Source organism: Diabrotica undecimpunctata, chromosome 8 (genome assembly GCF_040954645.1).
Source record: "Diabrotica undecimpunctata isolate CICGRU chromosome 8, icDiaUnde3, whole genome shotgun sequence".
Taxonomy (NCBI): domain Eukaryota; kingdom Metazoa; phylum Arthropoda; class Insecta; order Coleoptera; family Chrysomelidae; genus Diabrotica; species Diabrotica undecimpunctata.
Window position 1 is genome coordinate 103076950 of NC_092810.1, and position 27700 is coordinate 103104649.

General features: G+C 32.7%; 2 protein-coding genes across 2 annotated transcripts; both read right to left on the reverse strand.

Annotated features, from left to right (window-relative positions):
• Positions 1-9352: 9352 nt before the first annotated feature.
• LOC140449036 (uncharacterized) lies at positions 9353-10828 on the reverse strand. The gene has a single exon (XM_072542176.1). It carries the CDS (start codon positions 10826-10828, stop codon positions 9353-9355), a length of 1476 nt encoding a protein of 491 aa, XP_072398277.1.
• A 65-nt stretch (positions 10829-10893) lies between these two features.
• On the reverse strand, positions 10894-27383 carry LOC140449038 (uncharacterized). Its single transcript, XM_072542177.1, has 4 exons — positions 27375-27383; positions 17517-18096; positions 14902-14940; positions 10894-13376 (listed from the first exon to the last, which is right to left on the reverse strand). Exons 1-4 carry the CDS (start codon positions 27381-27383, stop codon positions 10894-10896), a joined length of 3111 nt encoding a protein of 1036 aa, XP_072398278.1.
• Between the last annotated feature and the right edge of the window lie 317 nt (positions 27384-27700).

Below are 27700 nucleotides of genomic sequence, written 5' to 3' on the forward strand. Positions count from 1 at the left end.
TCCATGTTTTTTAATCTAAATCTTCCAATTAATTAAAATATCATTATCTATTCTACTTCTAGATAATTTAAACTTTTTCTCTTTTTACAAAAGTTTGTATTAGATTATAAACTCAGAAGAAAAGAGTTAATGATTACGATTGCAATACCGACTTTTAATAAAAACTCATAAAACAAAAAGATCCCTTTAATGATTGTGACAGAGCTTCTTTAGACAGATTATAATTAATTACCATATAATAGAAAAAGTTTTTCTACCTTAAAGAGCGTTTCTAAAACGTTTTGTCATAATTGGGATTATAGGGAATGCCGAAAGGAAAGAAATCTATTTGGGTTTTTATTTTTCTTTCGGACGATTAAAAACTACTTAAGAATTTTTAATTAAAGTAGGATAACTAAAGTAAGCACATAAGTTATGAATAATAATAAAAAATTAATAGCATAAAGCCGTTCTAAAAACGAAATCTTTATACACTAAGTACAACATTAGGTAAGTAGTTATTAACTTGTTTATATATACATATATATATATATATATATATATATATATATATATATATATATATATATATATATATAAATATATATACAACAAGAAAAAGGTTAATGCCAGTTGATAGTAAAATAAAGGTAAAAGATATCGGCATAGCTTGCAACAAAGAAAAAAATATATAATAAAACATGTGTATAAGATGGAAGGCAAATTGGATCTCTAAGTACAATAATAGAGAGAGTACCCAGTTGATTTATGACAGCACTAGCTTCGACTGTTTTTTTTTTAATTAATTAGATGGCTTTGGTAAAGACCAATTAGCCAGGTGATTTTTTCTCTAACTATTATATTTTGAAAAAAAAAATAAACAAAAAAAGGAAATTTAAAGAAAGCTCATCCTTCTTCACAATAACAATCTTGTATACTAAAACGCTAAGCCCTTTTCTTGTCCACCACTTTACTGAAAAACCATATTAGATAATTAAAATATTTTTTCGGAATAATATTAGTATTACGTATGAGATTGTCAAGATATACTTTTGGTACAAAAATTCACTTCCGGTTTTGAGATGACCGGAAGTTAAAATTTACTTTAAGTTTTAGACCCCACAATGTATATATGGATCGAAAGGTCTCGTCGAGACGAATCTAAATATGTACTTCCGGTTACGATACGACACCGGAAGTGACCCGAAACGCGCATAAAACGTCGATAGAGCAAATCTGACATCGGATTCGTGATCAGCATGCAAAATTAACTGCTAAATGATATCCATGTCGACATTTGATGAACTAAAAATTGCATTCCGGTTTTGAGGTCGACTTCCGGTTTCGTTTTTATTAGTCAAATCAATAGAGAATTCAACGTAGAGTTCAAAAATGTAATTTCACGAAATTATCATTTATAGTTTTTGAGTTCTTGATAAAAATATTTTTACTTCTGATCATTGTATATATTGTATATTTTTCTCGCAAAATAAAAATTTCATTTAAAAAACTCGATGTCGAGTTGGTCCGCTAGTGCTTAAAGTATTAGTAGTGTAAAAGTTAAGTGTGAGCAGTGTATGTTTTTTTTTTAACTTTTATTTTAAGCTTTTATTTTCTATTTTTTTTGTGTTATTTTTTTTGTTATTTTTTTTTTTTTCGTCGCCCACTTACAAGATCTAACTAGTTGCATAATTGCTAACAAAGAGATGGTTAGTAATTTACAATTTCATTTTGCACCTTTTGGTGTGATTATATAAGCAGTACAATATATTAATATTCTTATTGAAAATTATACAATTTAAATTTATGGCTAAGCAAATTTTGTTATTAACAACTTCATTATAAAATTTATCTGTGCTTTGAGTATTTAATGAACAACCAAGTAGAATGTGTGTTAAGTCTCCAAGTTCACCACATAAACATGAGGAATCATCAATTAAACCGATTTTGCATTTATAGCTTGGTGACATTGCATGACTTGCTCTTATTCTGTTTAAAGTAATAATAAAGTTCCTGTTGTTTTGGTTGTGGAACCATCTTATTATTGGGATTTGGACTTGACATGATTTATAATTTAATCCTATTTGTTTGCTGTTTTATAGTTCCTGCCATTTAGTCCTAAGTTGAACTTTAACTGTGTAATTCAAATCTGTATATGGAATACACTAGTTAATAGAATCTCTGTGTAAATCTGATTCGAATTTTGCAAACTTATCAGCAATTTCGTTTCCTTGTATACCCGAATGCCCTTTGATCCAAACTATTAGCACCTCCCGTTGCGAGCTAAGTATTTCGTGATTGGTCTGTAATATTTCTACTTCTAGATGACTTAAGTTCTTGGCCGCACTTATATTTTTTAGTCTCTCTATGACACCTCTACAATCCGTAAATATGACACTTTTAAGTCTATACGTCCTAAGTATATATTTTAGAGCTTCACTTATTGCAAACATTTCTGCTGTATATATCGTTGCCTCATCTGGTAATCTGAACTCTTCATGATATTTTGAGGTGTGATCGTAAAAAGTGGAACCTGTACGAATTTGTTTTGATCCATCGGTGTAAATCTAATAATAGTCAGGCCATCGTTGATTGACCGTTTCGAGGAAGTGGTCGTTTTTGTCAATCTGATACGTCTTAATTTTTTTAGAAAAAAGGATATGCGGATGTTCTGAAAATATTGGTTGGGTTTTTGATGTGTACAGTACCGGCCTAAATTGGGAAAGAGTGGTATAACTTTCACAAATTAGCGGAGTTTTCTTTCTTAGCCAATAAGACTGTGTGAGTACTGAAATTGACAGTTCATGGATAGGAATTATATAACTTGCGGATTTAGCAAATGCTTTTGTAATAAACTTGTTACTAATTAGTTGCCTTCTTAGTTATAACGGTGGTTCTACAGCTTCTGCTTCCATAATATTTATTGGGGTTGACTTGAGATATCCAAGACATATTCTTAGACTTTTGTTTTTTTGGGTTTCTAGTTCGTCTAAATTAATTTGTGCCGCTGATCCATACAAATGACTACCATAATCCAGGATTGATCTTATCATGGTTCTATAAAATATTAAGGCGATATTCAGCCCCCCATTTTGTATAACAAAAGGCTATTAGTATGTTAATAGCATTTTCAGACTTTTTTGTTATTTGATAGATACAATCTTTCCATAGCAGTTTCCGATCTAGATATAATCCTAAGTATCTCACAACATTTTTTATTTGGAAATTATAAGGTCCCAGTTTTACATGATCCTGTTCAATGTTTTGTTTTCGGCTAAATAGACACATCTCTGTTTTGTGTTCAGAAAGTGTAAAATAATTTTCATTCAGCCACTCGTGGAAGATATCATAAGTTTTATTTAATTCATATTCACACGTTTCAAAGTTTTTCCTTGTACAATAAAAAACAATATCATCTACAAATTGTATTGTTCATATATTTTGAAGTTTAATACTGACATCCATTGTATATAATAAAAACAAAACAGGACTTAAAATACTGCCTTGAGGGAGTCCTAGGTTCGTAGGTCTAGGTATAGTGGTTACCTGATTTATTTTTATAAGTATTTTCCTGTTTGTGTACAGCCAGGTTATAAAGTTCGCTAATTGCGTATTAAATCCAATCGAAATCAATTTATTGGTTAAAACATCTAGTTTAACGTTATCAAATGCACCTGTAATATTGAAACCGGCCATAGTCATGAGGTTACTAGTAAATCCAGCTAAAATATCTGTTACAATTACTGTTACTGCTTCCAATTTTGACCTAGATTTTCTGAAGCCATATTGTATATCAGGTAGAATATGTTCTTTATCTAACCATTGCTCAAGACGATTTTTGATAAGTCTCTCAAAGGTTTTCAACAGACATGATAGCTTCGACTGTTAACTCTTAATTCTTAATGATCTACTTCTGTTATTTTCCAGGTATTTAACTTACTGGCGTTTGTTTATACATTCTTGTTTTACTAAAATAATTTGTACACAATATTAAATAAGCTTATGATTACATCGCAAGTTTCACTTGGTCAGCGTCTCGGTAAGCGTGTTCTAGTTACACCGATAGTTTTAATGTCATAAACAAACAGTCGCATTGAGCAATAAGCAATGATTAATATTATTAAAAGGAGTTTAAATTCTTAAACTGAATTGGGTTACTTAAATATGATTTCTGGATGCTTAAATCCCGTTACATCGAGCTTGGTCGTGGTGGGACAAAACTAACAGGTACCTATTGTTATCCACCTAAGTAATGAACGATGTAAAATAAAATATGCAATGAGTTGTATACACTCGCCCTTATAGAACATAATTGAAAATGGTTTCTAAGGCCGCAGGGTAATTTGGTTCGCCATGAATTTAACGAGAATTAAGCAAACGAAAAACCAGTTCAATACCTATGAGCATGTCTATAGGTTCTGGTTGCTAAAATGTGTGATCTGGAAGTTTCAGATCATAAATATGAGTGAGATCGCTTACAATTGCGTCCAACGAAAAAATTGGACCGTCGTTATCACTCAGTTTAATGAGACAGAAAGTAAGTAGTACCATGAGTGGTACCTGTTGACATTCTATTCAGAACTTCAGCAGGGATTGATAGCTTATTAAGAGAAAGCTCTAAATGCCAAACAGAACTGTCCGAAATAGAATGGGCTGTGGAGCCTGTATCCAGCAGGATGCGAGTTCTATGAAAGTTGCCGAAAACATATTTGATATATATATCAACCGCATGAAAAGAAATTTTGCTACAAAACATTAAACGCGGTTTTGTAGCGAAATAAGAAATATTGGTATTTAAGGAAGTGGTTGTCTGAAGGAACAAAATTAATTTGACAGTTGGTTAAAAAATGAAGAACAATGCCGTGATTTCCGAACCCTACAATTGTGCGAAGAAATGGAGCGACGAAATGGGATGAAATCAAGCAGTGTGTATAAGCAATATGTTATTTAACCAACAAGAAAAGTTTTTGAGGCCGCTTGGTCATAAAACAAGACTACCATTTATATAAAGGTAAAAATCACAATACACATTTAACACCTTGATTAGTTCTTCGTCTCATTGCGCCGTCTCCTTTCGAAGGTTGGCGATCCAAATGGCAATTGTAGTTTTGGAAACTGCTGCGCGAAAGATCTCTGCGGATGAGCGGTCGAACCATCTCCTCAGGTCTTTCAGCCACGAGTTCTGGCGTCTTCCTATTGATCTTTTGTCCTGTACTTTTCCTTCCAGTATAACTTGAAGTAATTTATATCTTTCGCCTCTTAACACATGACCCAAGTATTGCATTTTCCTCTCTTTGATTATTCTTAGTAATTCTTTTTGTTTACACATGCGACGAAGTACCTCAATATTAGTAACTCTTTGTACCCATTTAATCCTCAACATTCGTCTGTATATATACATCTCAAAGGTATCTATTCTTTTTTCTATTTCAGAGTCCATTGTCCAACTTTCACAGCCATACAGTAAGACAGAAAAAGCGTAACATCTGATCATTCGGATTCTAAGCTGTAGACTAAGGTCTTGATATTTGTTCCCAAATATTTTATGGAATTTACCTGTTCTATTATTTGACCCTTGGCATACACCTGTACGTTTGTTGGTGTCTTTGAAAATACTAAAGGTTTAGTTTTGGAAACGTTTAGATGTAAACCGAACATTTCTCTCTGTGGTGAACTACTGCATTTATTATATTTTGTAGTTCTTGTACGTTGCTTGCTATTAAGACGGTATAATCAGCATATCTGATGTTGTCTATGCTGATTCCGTTAATCTTAATTCTGCCTTGAACCTCGTCTAATGCTTCTCTGAATATAGACTCCGAATACAAATTAAAGAGTAGCGGTGATAAAACGCAACCCCTCCTCGTCGAATTTGTATGTCTTCGATTGTTGTGTGCTCTATTTCAATTGTTGCCGTTTGGTGCCAGTATAGTTCTGAGATAATTCGCAAGTCTTGTTCGTCAACTCCAGTTGTTCTCAGAATTTCGATCATCTTTTGATGGTTAACGCAGTCAAATGCTTTTCGATAGTCAATAAAACATGCATATACATCTACATTCATGTCTCTGCATGGTTGCGTTAACACATTTAAAGCAAAAAGAGCCTCTCGTGTTCCCAATCCATTTCGAAATCCGAATTGAGTGTCACTCATCTGGAACTCGCACTTCTTGTAAATTCTGGATTAGTCACCTTAGTGTTACCCCTAAACTATTTAGGGGTATTAATTTTTTCTCTTGGTTTGTCACAATTTCCCTTTTTGGATAATAAGATACTTTCCTATGCCTTTGCCTTTCGTTTCCTTTTTTTTTTTTGGTAATGAATAACATCTCTAGAGGATTCTATAAAATTGGTTTTACATAATCCTATAAACTGCAGTCCCTCACTCCAGTCTGCTTTATTTTACTTTATTTACCTGAAAACTAGATATTTTACTAAAATAAATAATAATTTCATGCTCGCCAGCCTTTAAATAGAAGCGAACCTACCACGACTCCGTTCAAACTATAAACCAAAATCCCTTTGTGTCGCTCGAAATTACCGACTCATAAAGGATGCAAGCGGTGTTACCAGTTTAATGAATAATAATTTTAATACATATGAAAGGTTTCTTACATGTAACGACATTTTATATGATTCAATATATAGAAACTATGGCTACGGCTCCACGAGCGACAGATTGTCGCTAGCAGTGGCAGTAAAATATAGCTTGATAAATGAAAACAACAGCAGTGATACTGAGTGGCTCCACGCGCTGTGGATTGTCGCTTCGTTTCGAGACCGAGACGCGTCGTCAAGGTCGTGTCGCGTTCGAATAGATCCGGACCTATTTTTTAGCAGTAATTTGTAGCGCGTTTGTGACTCCACTAGCAGTAATTTGTCGCTTGTAGCGGTAATTGTCATTTAATCGGATATTTTTGTTCTTGTTTGTTTATTTCTCTGTGTTTGTTAAGTTGTTTCTTTGTTTTTATAAATTACTTTAAAGTTTTTTCATACAATTTTGTGTCTCAAATCGTAACAAAAAATTATAAGTTCTAAGAAAGAAATAAATCCAATATTTTCTTTATCGATATTCTAGATAACAAAAATCAATGGATGGTTTTTTTTTCAATCCCAATTAACCGTATCAAACTGTACTTAATAATAGATGCCATTATTAAACAAGAAAAAGTTGAATAGAGAGAATAAACAGTTTTTATTGATTTCCCGAAAATAAATTTTTTGGATTTCCTTCTTCGAACTGGTGATTCATTTATATATAAGTGGTTGTCTAATCATGTCACATAAATAAAATTTTAATAATTATTGTTAATAGTAAAATTTTATTATCCTTCAGTACTAATGTTTCGTTTTCGATAGCTTGGCGTGATTCATAAATAAAAGAATGCAACAAAGCAGATTTTATGTCGCATCAGAATTTTTTAAATTATTGTAACATAAAAAAGCAAGTTGGAAAATGAAGATTCATTACATCAACCCAATATGATAAATGAATATAATCGACATATGGGAACCGTCGATCTACTTGATAATTCAGTAGCTAATTACAGAATACGCATAAGGTAAGAAGTTGTGGCGGCCCCTTTTTATTCTAATGAAAGTTAAATAGTTAAATATTTTGTTTTTTTTTATTTTTAGGTAGATACATGTATAGGATTATAAAATATGTAATTTGAAATCTTACTTTAAGGTAGGTAATTGCTAATTTTTCTTCTGGGCTTAGGCTATCACGCATTGATGTATCCTGTTTTCGTATGACATCTTCTATTTCACATAATAAAAAATTAAAAGAAGACACTGACATCCTGTAATATTCAAACTTTTTATTGAAATGGTAGATTATCAATACTATATTATTGTATTATCGGTCTGAATTTATTTTACTTACTTATTTATTTATTTTATCTGCTATATACACGGACACTATATAAACGGACAAGATGCCACTGATTGTAGCTGCGTCATATTAACGCTCATGGAGCCACTACAAGACCAAAACGCGGCGATATGCCCGCTGTAAACTGTCGCTCGTGGAGCCATGATTTTACTGCTTTACTGCCGCCGTAATTTTACTGCTACTGCTAGCGACAATCTGTCGCTCGAGGAGCCATAGTCTAACTATTATCTTTTTCGGTACTGTACATTTACACAAAGTATTTTATTTTATATTATAAAGGACGAGTTTCATTATTTTTTTTTTATTTTTCTACTTTAAAGTAATACAATACTACTATCTAAATCAAAAATTTGCATATTGTAGAATTGGTAAACTATTATCTAACTTTCTTTAGAGGCGTTTTTGCCCATTTCAATTCCATAATTAAATTTTAATCTCCTCCGCAAATCAAATATTTTCCCGTATTCGCTAATCCAATTAACATGTGTTCTGGACAAAGCTAATTGACTAATGTTTTGTTTGTACAAGTTTTTATAGTGATTTTAAATTTTGAATCCTTCTTTATTAATGAAATTGGCCGTTAGTGATGGAAATTCAAGTTCAAAGTCTATTCAACTGAACATATTTTTCTACCTGTGAAGTATGATCATTTTAAAATAACTAAAAGCTTTAGGAATCAGCAAAACTCATATTAATTTGCACCTGCAACAGCATTAGTCTATAGACCAGTCAACATATTATACCATTGCGATTCAGCTTTGCTATAGTAGGCATAACCTTGGTCAGTGTTTCATTTATTAAATATTTGTTATAATCAACGCTATAGTTATATGCTAAGGTAATATTAAGTTAAGCAACAATAATTATTACTGGAAAAATAAGAAGATTACGAGAAAACGACGTTTTAAAATAAAAATATAAACATATGTTATGATGCGGAGTCATTGATAATATTTTTAGGTCCATAAACGTTACCGTTGATAATTCTGACTTCAATATAGATGGACTGTAGTAATAAAAAACTGGTGATTGCACTATATTTGAGATTTTATTAACACTACTGAATGTACTAAAAAACTAATATAATTAAAACGAAATATGTATGTCTTATTTTAATGTAACCAAAAAATGTAATGTTCTAAAGTCCTCTGTCTTTTTTCTTGCGCATGCGGTTGTTTTCACACTTCTTTCAATGCGCCACTGCCGTCAGTGGAGTTCAGCCACACACAGGACCGGCTTAGTTTTTAAGTGAATGAATCACAATCTTAACATACTCCCCCCTTTTGAACAGCATGTTCAAAAATTCTTATCAAAACACATCGTCATTAGGAGAAGGGAGTGGACAAATTTTCGAAACACCCCGTTTAAAAGTATTTTGCGAAGTTTTTATAGTCACTACCCGCACTACACCATCATCGCCTGGATGGACATCAACAATTCTTCCCAAAATCCATTTAATAGAAGGCAGGTTATCATGCTTTACGACGACCCGGTCACCAATATTGACATCCATTTTCCAGTTTTCCATTTGTGTCGTTTCTGCAGTTCAGAGAGATAAAAACAGGACCATCTTTTCCAAAAGCTTTGATTCATTTGCTGCAATAATTGAAATCTGGACAGCCGGTTAATTGTAATACTTTCATATAGTGGGTCAGGAGGTGATGTGAGAGCATGTCCAATCAATAGGTGAGAAGGGGTAATTGGGTTTAAATCGTTGGGATCTGAGGACATAGGATACAAAGGTCTAGAGTTTAATGTTGCCTCAATTTGCGTTAATAGTGTTGAATACTCCTCAAATGTTAAAATAGATTCTCCTATTACTCTGTGGAGATGATGTTTAATGTTTTTAATATTTGACTCCCAAAGACCTCCAAAATGTGGAGTATTTGGTGGAATAAAATGCCACGAAATTTTTTGCTGTGAACAGATTGTAACAAACTCAGATTGAGAATTTTCTAAAAACTTATATAACTTTTGCAGCTCTTTATAAGCTCCAACAAAATTAGATCCATTATCGGAATATAAATGATTAGGAGTACCACGTCGAGCGGCAAACCTTCTAAATGTAGCAAGAAATGCTTCACTCGTTAACTCAGTGACCAGCTCAATGTGAACACCCTTAGTGGCAAAACATATAAATAAACAAATATATGCCTTATAAGTTTTATAAGGTCGGCCCTTTCTATCACGCAACAGTACTGGACCAGCGTAATCAATTCCAGTATTTGCAAAAGGTTTTAAAATTTGAACCCTATGTTTAGGGAGGTCAGCCATGATTGAGGCGGTTTGTCTAGGTTTATTTTTAAAACATTGTATGCAATTTCGTACCACCTTCTTGGCAAGACACATGCCAGCAGTCGCCCAGAACTTCTCACATACTGAAAACAATAAAAGTTGTGGACCTGCATGTTGTAATCGTAAATGTTCGGCGTGAAATATTAATTTTGTGAATAAATGTTTACCATCTAGGAGATATGGATGCTTTTCATCAAATGACAAAGAGGAATTTTTAAGTCTACCCCCTACTCTCAGAAAACTGTTTGAATCTAAGAATGGACTTAGAGAAAGTAACCTATGTTCATGAGGCAAATTTTTTTGTTGACTAATAATAGAAATTTCATTTTTAAAACTTTCCTTTTGTGCAAATTTAGTTAAACATAACATACTGTTTTCCATCTCTAGAACGCTAAGAGGACCTTTTGTCCTTGTACGTTCCTTTAGGTTTGTAATGAAGCGTAAGCAATATGCAAAAACTCGTTTTAATCTATTAAGAGAGGAGAACCGTTGAACCAATAATAATTGTTCGGTAACAACAAGCGTGTGACAAATTTTACGGATTTCTGGAAGCTCCTTGTTATCTCCAGCTTGAAATAATCGTGGCCAGAATGGTTTTTCATATAAAAATGAGGGTCCATTCCACCATACCTTGCAATTGGATAGTTCATCTGGATACATGCCACGAGATGCTACATCAGCAGGATTTTCTTTAGTATTGACATAGCTCCAATTCGATATATTGCTCAGCGTTTGAATTTCTGAGACCCTATGCTTACAAAAACTTGTAGTTTATTGGCCTCTGTATTCAACCACCACAATACTATCTGAGAATCGCACCAATAAAAAACATTGCATTGACATGTAAGTGCGTTTGACACTTGATTGACTAAGCGAGCTAGTGCTAAAGCACCACATAACTCTAATCTAGGAACCGTTAATACTTTTATAGGTGACACTCTGGTTTTGGAACATAGCAATCTGACATACACTGTTCCATTTTCATCAACCGTTCGAACATATAAAACTGCACTATAAGCATCTTTGCTAGCATCACTGAAGGCATGCAGCTCCATGTGAACTATTTTATCACACATAATATACCTGGGAATATTTATTTTATTAAGAACAGACAATTTTGATTTAAATGTTACCCATTTATTGAGCAGGTCTCGTGGTAGTTCATCATCCCAATCTAAATCAAGCAACCATAATTGTTGAATTAATATCTTAACTAGAATAATACATGAACTTATTAAACCTAAAGGGTCATATATCTTAGCAATATTACTAAGTAAACTTCTTTTAGTAATAGGTTGTTTATTACTGGATGTTGAAACATTGTATGTTAAGACATCAGTATTACTAATCCATTGAATTCCTAAAGTTTTAAGCCTATCACTCTCTCCTAGTTCCAATATACTAAAGTCATCAGATGTATCTTGTAAACCCTTTAAAATATCTTGGCTATTAGAAGCCCATTTTCTTAATTTAAATGAAGCTGATTTTAATATCATCGAAATTTGATTACAAATTTCTATTCCATGTTCTTCACTGGTGAAGCCAGTTATTAAATCATCTACATACATGTTACGGTCAATCAATTCACTAGCAATTGGGTAATCATGTTTATAGTCAGAAGCTAATTGTTTTATGCATTTTATGGCCAAATAGGGAGCACTAGTCGTACCATAAGTAACTGTTTGCAACTCAAATGGTGCGAGGTCCTCATTAGGATTTTGTCGCCAAAGAATGTTTCGTAAATATCTTTCTTCAGGGTGTATCAAAATTTGACGGTACATTTTTTCCACATCAGCAATTACAACAAACTTGTGCTGTCTAAACCTCAACATAATTTTAAATATATCATTCTGAATGGCTGGCCCAGTATATTGGATATCATTTAATGATATCCCAGAATCGGTTTTAGCCGAACCATCAAATACAATCCTAACGTCAGTAGTAAGACTGTCTTCACGAAAAACAGCAAAATGGGGTAAAAAACATCGAAATTGACTGGATTCCTTTTGTGTTAATTGCCTCATATGTTGCAAGTTTAAATACTCATCCATAAATTTAGAGTATTTGCTTTTTAAAACATCATTCTTTTCCAATTTTTTCTCTTGAAACCGCAGTCTTTTAACAGCTAAGTTTTTTGATTCCCCTAATTGAGTGGCTTCTAATTTTAGTGGAAAACGAACAATAAATTTTCCAGAAGGATCTCGAGAAACTGTTTTATTGAAATAGTCCTCACAAAACAAATCTTCCTGTGACATCTGTTTCTGTTCATGATGAATCTCCTCGACAAACCAGAACTTTTGAAGATCGTCATTTATTAAAAAATTGCAATTAACCTCTTTTTTCATAGGAATATTTATCGGACCTGATACTACATAGCCAAAGACAGTATTAACTAGATGAGGTAGATTTCGACCGAGGTTTATTCTTTCATTTAGTACAATCTCCCAAAACAAATCCGCTCCAATTAATAGATCAACATTTCTAGGACAATTAAACATAGGATTAGCAAGTGCAATGCCTTCAGGAATGTGCCAATTAGAAATATCGAAGTTACAAGATGGTAAATTACTTGAGATTCTTTCAACAATGATACAGTTTAGGACAGTTTGAAAGTTATGAATATTAGATTTTATTAGTACCTCACATTTGTACCGTAAATTAGAATTAATACCAGCGATACCAGATACTGATACATCAATGCGATTGGTTTTCAAATTTAATTTTTTACACAAATTGTCAGATATAAATGAACACTGACTACCCACATCCAAGATGGCTTGGACTTTATGAAATTTACCTGTCTTATCTTGAACATCAACAATTGCAGTAGGTAAAATAACATAATTGTCATTAAATACAGTATTACCACAAATAATGGATGACCCATTGAAATGATCACTTTGTTTAGATTCTGAGTTAACAAAATCCTCAGAATTGTTTTGATTATCAGCAGAATTGTTATTAAAGGAGTTAGATTTCTTATGATGTAATAATGAATTGTGCTTACCCTTACAAAACTTACAGTTTCCTTTCTGGCAGTGTGTATTAAAATGGCCATGACATAAACAATTAGTACACAGTTTCAATTGTTTTATTTTGTGCCATCTTTCAGCTACTGACAATTTTAAAAATTGGTCACAAGTATAAATAGAATGTTTTTGTTTGCAATAATTACATTTTAGTTCCCAAGTATTTTCTGAACTGCTAGCTAAAAATGAATGATGACGTGTTTTACTTTTATGACCACTTAGTCGCGTGTCTTTATTTTCTCTAGTGCTATTTGTTTCTATTGTTTCCAAAAAATCTGCTCTATTTTTCAAAAACTCAAAAAAACTAGCTAAACTCGGCAACATCTTATCTGTACGTGATTGCTCCCATTCCCGATTTGTATTTTTATCTAGCTTTAAAGAAATCATAGCATCCCAATGCTCAGTAGGAAGTTGCAATGTTTTTAACGCTCTAATATGCTTGTTTACATAATCAATAAGCCCTCTTAACCCTACTGCTGATTCTTTGGGTAAGGACTCAATTTCAAATAAATGTTTTAAATGATTATTAACTAACAATCTTTTATTGTCAAATCGGTCACACAATAACTGCCAGGCATCCTGGTAATTATGTGCTGCAAATTCTAAACTTTGGATAATTTTCAAGGCTTCTTCACCTAAGCATGACCTTAAATAGTGATATTTTTGAATTTCTGAAAGCGTAAGGTTGTTATGAAAAAGTGCTTCAAATGTATCTTTGAATTCTAGCCATTTACTAAATTCACAATCAAAAGAAGGGCATTTAATGGGTGGTAATTTAATTGCATTTTCGTTAAAAGATTGACTATTATTATTTACTGACCCTAAGGTTTGGGGAATTGAATTACTTTCAATCTTTTTAACAACCTCTTGTGTCCTAGCTACACAATCTATTAGAGTGTTTAAAAATATGTCTGCCTCTTCACGTTGTGCACTCTTCAAGTTCATCGTCTGGACAAATGTCCTCAATCACGGCTTGAATCTCTTCAAATTCCGTTTCTAATGATTCTACTTTACCTAATCTGATTTTTAATTCTATTATCTCTTTATTATCAAATTCTTGATTTGTTACAAATCGATTATATAATGGTTCAAAATAGTTTTGAAATTTAGTTAGCTTATGTTTAATACCTCCACGCTTCCGTATCTTTGCATTTAAATTAGCGGCCATCCTGTATTCTTTTATGTAGAATAATTATTTAGTATATAATAGTAATAGATCCAACTTTATTAGAGCTCAATGAATAAATCGATAACTTTTATAATTATAACCAATATATTTATTACAGCAAATAAGAAGTAGCTGTTAATGTAATATTGAAATTGTAATTGTTTATAATCACTTTTTATTGTTGTTTTGCATTAGGAATTTGAGATGACTATAATTGCGTTTAACTGTGTTTAATGGTTTAATTCTCGATATCATACATGAACATAATAGTGAGATACCCTTATAATAGCTATGTGTATTTAATATAGAAATATTAAACTGAAAGAATAATAAAAATGGAAATAAAACATACACATTTAAATGGAACAAAACATTGAAAATAGCTTTACAAGTAGAATTGATATTGTATTATATATTTGATTTTGTATTGATAATTGATATTGTATTATATGTATAGACAATTGTTAAATGACTGCAAATTGAAACAGCATTAACTCTACAACGACAGGAATTTAGGTAAAATGGATTTGACCTACTTGTATTACCGGCGCCATTCCATAAACCACGTGCAAAATCTCAAGCTGCAATCCAATTTTATCCGGCTCGAAGGACCAAATGATAATTCTGACTTCAATATAGATGGACTGTAGTAATAAAAAACTGGTGATTGCACTATATTTGAGATTTTATTAACACTACTGAATGTACTATAAAACTAATATAATTAAAACGAAATATGTATGTCTTATTTTAATGTAACCAAAAAATGTAATGTTCTAAAGTCCTCTGTCTTTTTTCTTGTGCATGCGGTTGTTTTCACACTTCTTTCAATGCGCCACTGCCGTCAGTGGAGTTCAGCCACACACAGGACCGGCTTAGTTTTTAAGTGAATGAATCACAATCTTAACAACCGTGTAATTTGAATTGTAAGAACTACTAATTTTTTTTACAAAATGATGTTATTGGTTAGCTAGATGATACGAGGGCAGTGTACCAAGCTTAACTCTCCTGATAGGTTTGGGAAGTTGTTTTCTTGCCAGATTTCGATTTCGATAAATTTTCTCCTGCATAAATAAAGATCTTTTAATAATAAATTAGTCAGATAGTTATATCGTTGCATTTTTTTCAACTTCTATTTAATAATAATAAGACTTAAAAAAATGTATTTACCTGAAAGTAATATTATTAGTAGTTGTTTTATTTTTTTAGTTCTTCTGACTGATTATGGCATATATTTAGTACATAAAAATCAAATGCATTATCAGGGGCCCTCTGATCTGTTGGGAATTTGTCTTTATTGTACAGCTAGCAATTGAGGGATTTGTAGTAAACTGTTTTTACTTGCGGAAAAACAACTCCAATTCTTATAATATATAAAATTGACAGCATAAAATACCATAAAAATAATTCTCATTACTTACTGTTCTCTTGCTGTCTGCTAAATTAGTTAAATTTTTCCCTAATCGGTGACAGTTTGTGTTCTGAAATTTTAATATTATATCTGACATAGTCTACAGAACATTAGCAACGGGAAATTTTGGGTAAGATGATAAAAAAAAATTAACCAAAATACATTGTATACAAATAATAAATATTCGTACTATAACACTTCCACCTGGTACAGTTCTATGCGAAAGACAGACTGTACCATTTTTTTCATCATGTTTTTGGTCTCCATTTATTGGTATTACTGCTGATTTTATAACAGGACATTCATATATTCCATTTTTTTTTGTTTGAACAATTGCTCGTCGCACTTGCCCATCAGGTGATTTTTTAACTTCAATTACCTTACTCTTTGGCCAATTGCATCTTGGTAAATATTTATCACATATAATAACAATATCGCCCTGTTTAATTGGTACAACTTGTTTATGCCATTTTGCATTAAGTAGTAGTTCATGTATGTATTCAGAAATAAAGCGTCGCCAACATTTATTTGCAAATTGCTCTCTGTATAAACGGATGAATGATTTGGGGTTAGAGATTCAGATTCTTTAGATTCTATTGGAACATAAGTAAGTGGTCTTGAGTTTACTATGTTTTCTGCAGCTATGAGACAACTATAAAGTAATTGGTCAGTAGGTTTCCTGGTTGGTAATGAATCATATGACGTCTTCAAAACTACAAATTGGTCAACCTATGGTATTAACGTTAATGGTAACAAGTTAAACCACCTCAGATTCGCTGACGACATAGTGATTATAGCAAGCACATTCGAGGAACTGCAAATTATGATGGGGGAACTAGCAGCCAGCTCCCAATACGTCGGCCTAAAAATAAATATGAAAAAAACAAAAATAATGACCAACACAGATTACCCCAGACGTATAACTATAAATGGCAGTGAGATAGAATAAATCCAGGAATATATCTAATTAGGCCAAATCCTGAGACTTGACAAAGAGAACCAAAGTGCGGAAATTACTAGAAGAGCAAGACTAGCATGGGCAGGATTTGGAAAACTTAGTTGGATACTTAAGAACCGCAAAATACCCCAATACTTGAGGAGCAAAGTGTTCAACCAATGCATCCTTTCTATCATGATATATGGATGTCAAACCTGGACCCTAACCAAGGCAAACATGAATAAACTAGCCACAACAGAAAGAACAATGGAAAGAGCAATCTTAGGTATACGACTGTCAGATAAAAAGAGGAACAACTGGCTAAGATCCAAAATAAAAGTGGATGACATAGCAACAAAAATTGCTAAAATTAAATGAAGCTTCGCGGGCCACACTGCTAGACAAAAAGACCAACGTTGGAATACTACAATACAACATTGGAGACCTTACGAAAGTAAACGACCAAGAGAAAGACCACAGATGAGATGGGTTGATGATATTAAAAGAATAGCCGGAAGAAATTGGAAATATGTTGCTCAGGATGGAGACCGATGGAAGGAGTTGGGAGAGGCCTATGTCCAAAAATGGACGACAGAATGCTAAGAAGAAGAAGAAGAATGAATCATATAACGAAATTTTTACCGCTTTCACTAGGTGTTCCCAGGCCCCACCTATATGTGGGGAAAGCGGTGCGTTAAAGTGAAATTTTAGCTCTGGGCTAGTCAGTGAATTGGCTAATAATTTACTGTCAAGCTTTTGTAGCTCTTCTCTCAATACTCATTCAGCTGCAATGAAATTCGTACCTCGATTACAATAAATATGCCTTGGTTGTCCTCTTCTGTTAATAAAATTTGTCAAGCATAATATAAAACTGTCCACATTTAGTTTGTAAGCTACTTCGAGATGGACTGCTCTAGTCGTAAGACACGTAAATAAAGCTTCCCATCTTTTCTCCGTCTGTCTTCCAACACTTACATTTATTGGAACAAAATAATCTATACCAGTATGTGTAAACGAAGCAGAAAATATTGCAAGTCTACATGGTGGTAGAGGTGACATTTCTGGTGGTTTTGGCTTAGCAAATTTGAACTTGCAATTTTGACAATTGGTCCTAATCTTATTAACTAGTAATCTAAGTTTTGGTATATAAAATTTTTGTCTTATCTCATTTACTACAATTTCAGGATTTCTATGGTGATACCTTTTATGGTAGTCTTCAACAACTAGTAAAGTTAAAAGACTTTCTCTTGGTAAAATTATTGGCCTTTTTGTTTCTGAAATAACATCTCTAGCTTTATCTAATCTTCCTCTTATACCAAGTAAACCATCTTCATCCAGATGTGCCGATAATTTAAATAAATTGCTTGATGTATTAACTGTTTTCTGTAAACTACCAGAATTATTAATTTTTAATTGTTGTATTTAATTTTTGAAATATTTACATTAAGTTTGCTTTATTAAAATATTCCTAGCATATAAAAGTTCTTCCTAAGTTAATATTTTTTAAGGCTCTTCAGATTTCATCAATTTTGCATAAACATTTCTCACAAATCAAAACATAGGTATATGGAGTTACTCTTAAAATTCTATTAAATTGATTGAATCGTTCAAAATCTATTAAAAGTGGACTATAAAATTAAATGGTTAAGATTTCATCAGCTTTTTCCTTTTTAAGGGTGGTGTCTGGAGGCCAACTGCTTTCTAATTGATACAAAAAATCAGGACCGTTAAACCAACACCTCGTGGTTTTCAAATTGGGACGTTTTGTCCATTTAGTAGCTTCGTCGGCTATATTATTCTCAGTAGATACATATCTTCAGTGTAATACCATTGAGTTTTGTTAAATTTCGGCTACCCTGCAAGCTACTTATTTTGGTAATTTTCTTGGGTCGTCATTTCTTAACCAGCTTAAAACTGTTAAAAAATCTGTCCAATAAACAACGTTATTCACAGTTAGGAAAAGATGTTGACACATGTTTTTAGTAAACCTCAAACCCGACGCCATGATATGTAAATGGTTCTGTCACTATGTTATTATCCATCCACTTTACCTATATTATTCCATTTTTTTGTCAATGACAGACATCATCATGTCTCTGTTTTTTTATCTCTCTTAAGGTAACTCGCAACTTGTAGGAATTCTATTTTCCCTCATAGTTTCCGTACCATCATAACCTCTTTTTTTCAAAAAAAAATAGCAAATTGAAGCCTCTGAAAAGATTGTCGAAGTAAAATCTGAGCGAAAGCATTTTTACATTATCCGAAAACTCATCTATTAGGGAAAGTAAAAGACCAGCAAATTTTCCAAAATCACTTTCGCAACTAGTGTTTACCTTCTGGATTATTTCTCGATACATGTCAAAGTTCACCAAATAACCAGAAACAGAGTTTAGAGACCACATTTTATACCCAAATCTGATGGGTTTACCCCGAATTAACTATTTACATGAATGCTTTTTAAAGTATTTGATCATAGCCTCATCGTAATTTAACTTCTGTTCAGGTATCCAGTTCTCAATAAAGCGGAGCCGGCGTTTGAAAAGGCCCATCAGTAGTCGTAGCTTCTACATTTTGTCACCATGTACAGGCTGTGTGTTGTATACGCGTTGCAGATAATTTTAAAATCTGGCGAAAACGATCTCTTCCCATGGACTAAGTATCTAAAATATTTTTCATATCTTTTTTGGAATCCCAGTAAATCAAATATCTCATTATATCCGGTAACAATCATAATCCCAAATACACATTTTATTTCTTTATAAGAAATTTTTTTAATTCGGTTTATTACATAAAAGTGCGTATTTTCTTTATTTGTCAACAAATAGTTTAATTATTTCTCGAGATGTTTTCAAAAAAACATCTCGAATATATTTAAGTAGTCCATACCACTATATTTATTATAATCTGGTTTAGAAAAATTCCTACTCACACTTTTAATCCAGGATATTTTTTCTGACCAAGGGCGGACGATATTTGAAACTGCCTCTGATTCAGGTACGTCGATAAAAGTTCTGACGGCCCGAGAAGGGACTAATTCTGCTGCTGCTGTCAACTGTCGACTGTTTAAATAATCCAGAAATCCGCCACCATATTAATCACCAGCATCCTCGCGGTGAGGAAATTAGCATCAGGAGACTCTATGAATATTTCGAAAACGTTTAGGTTTTCTTCATAAACCATTTGTAGTGCTTCCTCCAGCATAAACCCACCTCTAAAAGTATAAAATGAATATACTAGAGAATTATTAACTTACAAACAAGAGGCCTAGCTTTTTTAATCGCATATATACCACATACGCACCATGCAAGACACATACAATATTTTTTGCCTACCTAGACCAGCTAGCGATACACTTCGCTGACGACCAAACCATTATAGCTGAAGACAAGAGCGATGTAGGCTACATGCTTAGAAAACTGGAAGATGAGTATACCAAATGGAGCCTCACAATTAATATACAAAAAACTGAGTACTTAGTTGTAGGAGAAAAACCAGAAAGCCTACAAATCGAAATGGGAACTATAAAACCAAAAGACAATTTTAAATACTTGGGAGTCCTAATAACATCAAAAGCAGAAAGTAGCGAAGAAATGCACTCCAGGATTGGCCAAGCAAGATCAGCCACCAGACAGCTACACGGACTATTATGGAATAAAAAAATAACAAAAGAAAATAAAAGAAGAAATTATAAAACAATAATAGAAAGTATTGGGCTGTACAGCGCCGAACTCTGGGAAATAAACCAAAGAAACCAATCAAAAATTAAGGCCATGGAAATGAACTACTGGATACGATGTTGCCAGCTCACTAGACCTGATAGGGTGAGACACGAAGATATTTGGAGAGAAATGGAAATCGATCTAGACATAATAGACACAATCGAAGACTTAACTGGTATGGACACCTTCAGAGAATGCCTGAAAATAGATGGCCAAAAAAAAATAGAAGAATGGACTCCGCCAACTAGAAGAAAACGAGGTAGACCAAGACGATCCTGGAGAGACGATGTCGACGATGCAATGACCGCCAGAGATCTAACAACTGAAGATTGCTTTGACAGAAAACGCTGGAAATTAGGATGCGAGAAGCGGCGCCAGCTGTAGAAGACTCGCTTGTTATATATAGACCAGCTAGTGTTACCATACGGTAACATCAATATTTTTGAGTTATATTACAAAACTTGAAAGACTTTTATAACAAAATTAGGTCAAGAACTAAAGAATAAGTATCTATAAATACCCTTTTGTAAGTATTTTTCATAACAATTCCAAAACCAAATTTTAATAATAATTACTCTAGACTAATCTCCATATTCGAAAGCTTGTAACTGTTACCACAATTTTTAAAATTTAAATTAAACTGCTAAACAGATTTTACGTCGACAATATAACCAACAACGAGTTCTTTCACTTACTAAAAGCATGTTCACAAATAACCAACACATTCCGATCGAACCAAAAGACGTGTTGTTACTTCTGAAATGGACTTTTTTAACGTTACTATATGGTAACGTTAGCCATTAAAGGGTTGAGAAAACTTAAATTTTCCAATAAATACTTTTTTTTATTTTTTGTATATTATTACAATATACAGAAAATACCAATTGTAAACAATATAAGCAAATTCTTGAAAAAAAAATGGCAGTAACGAGGTTAACTTGTTTCTAGTATTTTTTATACTATTTATTAAATAATTTAACCTATATTAAAGCACTGTATTTAATTTGTACAGAATAAATTATTTGACAAACTAAATTTTTTTGTGAATTATTTTAAGTATTATATAGAAATCTTTTTATTCTATAGAAACTAAAAATGATGTAAACTGGAATTTGTATGCATCAAGTAACCGATATTCATATAAACTATCTGTTTAAATCAGCTCCCATTAGATTCGACACCGAAGGAATTCATTTTCTTTTCTTTGAACCTTTGGCCTGGTCTTTTTATCAGCTTCACTTACACACAATCAATCTGCTTTTTGCAGAAATAATTTGCCCTCCGTGTTTGTTTTTTGCTTCCTTCTGAAGAGGCTATGAGTAAGGAATTCATTCCTTTAGAAAACTTGGGTAGGAATAAATTTTTAAGGCTAATGACTTATTAGATCAATCTGGCGTAAACATTTTGGATTGAGTAATTGATGCGGAATGAGGTTTAAATAATGGATAAAGAAATCAACATATCTCAGTTTTTATTCATACATAAACATGAGAGAGAAGAATTGAAAAAAAAACTACTGAATAATGAATACTGAATATCCTCAATTACATTCTATAAAACGATTTAATTTACCATTTTTGTTGGGATTAAGCCATTTTACTTTCAAATTAAGTTCATTTATTGTATGTATTAGTGCTGTTGGACACATTATAATATGTTATTATTACCTTTACTCGACGTTTTAATCTCAAAGAAGTATACTGGATGTAAGACTCAGGTGAATAGAAAATTAACACACACTAACAGATATCTAAATTACAAATCAAATCATAACATCAATATTAAAAAGTCACATATAATGTAAAAGACCAGATATAGCCACAATTACTTCTAACGAAAATTCGTTCTTAGAAGAAAAATATTTGTTAACATCTGTTTTATTAAAACATGATTATCCTTTATCGTTTATAAAAACGTAATTTTCAAAAATATACCGAATGAAAGAGTATAGAAGAGTATAGAGAACTTAGAACGGGATTCTATAACATTTGCAAGAAACAATACGAGGAAAATATCAATATTATACATGAAAGGACTATCGGAAAACCTTAAAACGATACGAAGTAAATTCAACATATTAACAAGATTTAAAACAACAAACACATTGAAATCTATTTTATCTAAAACTAAACCTAACAATGAACAAGAAAAATAGAGAATTGTATTTATTAAATACCCTGTCAATGCAAAAATTTTTATTAAGCTGAAATATCAAGACCAATAAACGTTAGGATAAGTGAACATTTAGTCTTATATTAGAAGTAGAGAATTTGATAGACCTTAAATATGTAAACACGCATGGGAAAATGAACAGATGGTAATAAATCTTTCTTCTTCTTATGGTGCCCTATCCAATTAGTGGATGTTGGCGACAATACTGGCATACTATTCTCGATCTTGTGTGGCTCTAAAGAGTGCATGAGCATCGAGGTTTGTACAATCCCTTATGTTTTTAAGCCACGAGTATTCCTTTCTTCCGATGCCCCGTTTTCCTTCTATCTTCCCTTCCATAATAAGCTTTAAGAACTGGTACTTGGAATTTCGAAATATATGACACAGATAAGCAGTTTTTCTTATTTTTATCATTGGCAGCAATTCTCGTTCTCTGCCCATTTGATTTAATACTTCGACATTTGTTGTGTGATCTGTCCAGAGAATTTTAAGTAGTCTTTTAAATATCCACATTTCAAAGGCCTCCAATCGGTTCATCACATTAGCCTTTATGGTCCAGGTTTCTATATCATATGGCAGTATGGAGTCAATGTAACATTTTACAAAGCGATATCGAAGCGTTAAGTTAAGGCTACTGTTGCTTAGCAAGGTTCTCATATTAGTAAATGCTGTTTTGGCTTGCTTAATCCTGCTACGTATCTCTATGTCTGGATCTAGATCTTCAGTTATCCAACTACCGAGATATCTGAACTTGGGGACCTTTTGGATGTTCGTATTGTTTACTCTTATATTTAATTGCATATTTCGTGTTCTGCTAACCACCATTACCTTCGTCTTGTCTATATTAATCTTCAAGCCTAGTCGTTCTCCTTCAGTGTTTATTCTATCTATTAGTCGTTGTAGCGCTTCTTGGCTATCAGCTATTATGACTGTATCATCAGTATAGCGAAGATTACTAATAATCTGTCCGTTGATTTTGATTTCATCTTCAGTGTCACTTAAGGCTCTATCGAAAATCGTTTCAGAGTAAAGATTAAAAAGGAGGGGTGACAGAATACAACCCTGCCATACACCTTTTTTGTTTGAGAAATATGATGTAGATTCCAGTCCTACTCTCCCAGGTGCCACTTGATTCATATAAAGGTTCTTTATGATTTTAAGGTTATTCTCATCTATCGAACGTTTCTGGAGCAATCTTACTAATTCTGAAGGATTAACACAATCGAACGCTTTCTGGTAATCTATAAAGCATAGGAAGACATTCTTTTGCTAATCTTTGCATTTCTGAAGTAGGACAGTTAAGCTATAAATTAGTGCTTCTCTTGTGCCAAATCCTTGTCTGAAACCAAACTGTGTGAGGCTAATGTCTCTTTCACATGTTGTAAATTCTAGTGTGTGTTATCTTTAAGAATAATGTTAGGATCTGGCTCAATAAGCTGCTCCTTCGGAATTGGTAGCAACTATTAGCATTTGGCTAATGAGTCAGATAAAATTAAATTATTAGAAGAATTTTTTACCAAGCAATAAAAAACCAAATTTGTTTAATTTATTTATGTTTTGTATTTTGAGAACGATTTCTGAAGCAAAATTCTAAACGTCAAATAAACTTAATTTTAAAATAAAATTGTGGCTTATTCCTAATGAAATGCCACAAGAAAATAGCTCAAGAACAACATAAAACTGTTCCCTTTAACAGCATCCTTCTTCTTCTTTTTCTTCTTGTAGTGCCTATCCATTTCTGATGTTGACGACCATCATGGCAATCTGTATTTTGCAAACTGCGACTCTGAAAAGATTTGTGGTTGTTGTGTTAAACCACGTACGTAGATGATTTTTTAGCCAGGAAATTCTTTGTCTTCCTGGTCCTCGTTTTCCTTAAAGAATTATTTGCAGCAATCCATATCTTTCGCTGTTCCTCACGATCTGACCGAGGTATTAATACCTTACAAGCCTCTAGCCCAATACAACCGGAGAGGCGAGGTAGACAACTTGGATGTATTACCAGCATTTAGAGGTGGCCAACTAAATGAAGATTAAAAAAAATCTGTACTGGTCCATGTTACAATATTCTGAAAAAAAAAATTATTACTTAATAAAACAATTTTCAATGAAAAGTTCTATTATTATTTGATATTGATTTTTACACCATTTAGAAACAAGATTAGTAGAGGTTAAATTATTGATCTCCGATATTAGTTTTTGCTACATAGTCTAGTTCCAGGCTGGTCAAATATGGTACAATTCAAGTTTTCTTCCATTAAAGTAAGAGGACAGTTCATAATAAATATATACTTTCATAGTTAATTTAATATTTCGTTTTTTACCAAAGTATGAAGGAATTACACTAATGGACTTAAGGGAAGCCTAAAATAAAGTTTACCTTATGTAAAATTTTTACTTTTTTTGTCCAACCACAAGCAGCAAATTTCTATATAGAAATTGGTAAAATAAAGTTAAAATATACAGCATAGAAAAATCACTTTTTACAAAATTCATAGATGAAATAAAGATTTTATTAAAATAAAGTTATTATTTAAAAATATATTCTAGTGAAGAAGAATAATTGCAAACGTTACTGTAATCTTACAATAAATTCTTTACTAAATACTTAAGTATCAAGAGAAGCAGGTAATAAATTTCAATGTTATTCTTTCACCGATGCCTTTTACAGCTAGTGTTGGGGGGAAATAAACTTTCATGTTACGTGTACGGAACATACATTTTGGGAAAGCTCCACTGAAAAATATTGGACATAAAAGGATTTTCATGTTAAGCGAAGAAAGCGTTGTTTGTGTTTTTATTTGTTGTTGTGTAGCACAGGTCGTTTTCTAGAGAAAATTATGCATGAGATAAAATCTCTCAGTTTCCTTATTTCGCGAATGAAGAGATATAAACATTCGCACATTATACCGTAAAGTCATTCAAAGAATATACCTAATTTGCTACGGGGTATTAATTTTTGCAGTGCTTTTGTTGACTTGGATATAAAACGTGAAAATTTACCTCAATCCTTAAGGTAAGATCTTAATAATCTTAAGGAAATAATTTTCTAGTTTATTTATTTTGCTGTTTTTAAACTGCATTTAGTTGAGTTGATAAAGTAAAACGAAATTGTCATATTTTATTATAAATAATTGTTTTTAGTTTTAGTTTTTCTAGTGTGTAATGATATTTAATAATTATCGATACATAACTAATAAAAATAAAAATCTTTTAGTATTATGTCAACTAGTAGACTAGGAGGAAAAAGAAATTTGACAGGTCCCCTACTGCTTTTGACCAGTAGAAATCTTGCGTGTATTGTGGGCCAATAAACAAGGTCTTTCAGGTGCTCCAGAAGTCTGAGTCAATAAAAAATGTGTAAAGCTCCTTGCCTATGCTAAATATCCATAAGCACAACAAAGATTTGAGACAACATATATTAAATATTGTAGTTACAACCAATCAGAAAAACTATCCTGACCTATATAAATGATTCGACGTATAAAATCAGCAGAGTTCTATGAGAAAACAAAATATAGACTAAATTTAACATCGACAGAAAAATCTTAAGCTTATTACTATCAGCAAAAACAAAAATTGTATTGGAAAATCACGGAATATACAAAGTCCCTTGTAAGAACTTAGGCAAATCGTACATCGGAGAGACCAACCAAAGAATACATATTAAACGAGAAGAACGTTGAAATGTCATCGAAAAAAAAAAGAGAAGACGTCTTTCCTAGCATAGATAGTCATAGATACAGGACATAAAATAAACTTAAATGAAAGAACAATGCTAGCTAACATTGAAAATGCCTCAGCTTTTTCCTCGATAGAGTACAGTATTCCATTTTCCCCGTGTAGTGAAAGGATTGGCTTTCTAACATTTCTAAGTATTCTTTGGAGCCTCAGGATTGTCCCAGCTTTCACTACGGTGTTATTGTAGTGCCCTTTTGACCTCTCTGTTCAGTCTATTTGCTCTGTTTTTGTCTGTCTGGTTTCTTGTCTTTCTTGTTGTCTGTTTTGCTCTGTTCTTTTTTTTAATCAAGTCTTTTATTTCTTGCGGTATGTCTTTAAATCTACTGGTGTGCATTTCTACTTTCTCTTCTGTAGTGCTGTTTCTGAGTGCTTGTTGGATGATGTTTTCTAACTGTAGGACTGTGTCTTCTATGTCTCGTGAGTTATATATCACTGGAACTATATTTATTCCAGTGCTCACTAGAAGTTAGTCCACTTTGTTTTTTTTTCACTCTTTTAATTGTGGTTTCTTCTTCCCAAGTGCCTAGTTTTAGTAGGATAGGGTAGTGGTCCGTTGTACCTTCATTTAGTGTTTGTAATTTTCTTTTTAGTCCTAGGTTTCTAGCAACTACAATATCTATATGTGTGGAAAGTTTGTTTCCTGGATAGTGTGTCGGATCTATGGGCCCATTGCCATAACGTCGTCGTTGTTTTCTAAATATGCATTTAGTAGTCTTCCGTTTCTGTTCGTAGCTATGTCGTTCCAGTTAGGGAATCTTGCGTTTAGGTATCTTATTATAATTGAGGGTACGTCAGTGTTTAGGAACGTGTTTATGTCTTCTTCGATCGGTGGATCTTAAGGTCTTACGTAGGCGAAGGTAATTCTAAGTTCTCCTTACCTCATTTGTATTCTGATTGTCGTTGCTTGCATATTATTCAGTTGTGGTGTCAGAATTCTGATATGTCTTATACATTTTTTCACTAGTATTGCAGTGCCTCCTGGTCATCCTGTGTTATCGTTCCTGTACATATCGTAGCCCGGAAACTTACGACATCCATTTCGTATCAATTGACCCGTTCGTCCAGTATATTCTGGTTGGTCCTTATTCCTTCTGGATAAAGAAGCCTATTCTCAAGTATCCCCCATTTGCTTGCCTTCTTCTTCTTCTTCTTGTGTTACTCCTATCGGAGATTGGAAATCATCAAGGCTATCCTGACCTTGTTTACAGCTGACCTAAAGAGTTCATTAGTGGTACAGCCAAACCACTCTCTCAAATAGTTCAGTGCACACTTTATGTCTGCGACCGCCTCGTGGACAATTCTAGTGACCAGTTCCTTGACTGAATTCACTAGGTCGTCTTGTTGTTGTTTTAAGA

Excerpts from the sequence above, each read along its gene's own strand:
- LOC140449036 (XM_072542176.1), bottom strand. The coding sequence starts at position 10,828 with ATGTATCCAGATGAACTATCCAATTGCAAGGTATGGTGGAATGGACCC.
- LOC140449038 (XM_072542177.1), bottom strand. Across the intron at positions 14,941-17,516 it reads GCATATTTATTGTAATCGAG|ATTTTGCACGTGGTTTATGG; the intron begins GTACGAATTTCA and ends TTGCAGCTTGAG. Across the intron at positions 13,377-14,901 it reads GAATGGCGCCGGTAATACAA|CTAGCAGTTCAGAAAATACT; the intron begins GTAGGTCAAATC and ends ATTCATTTTTAG.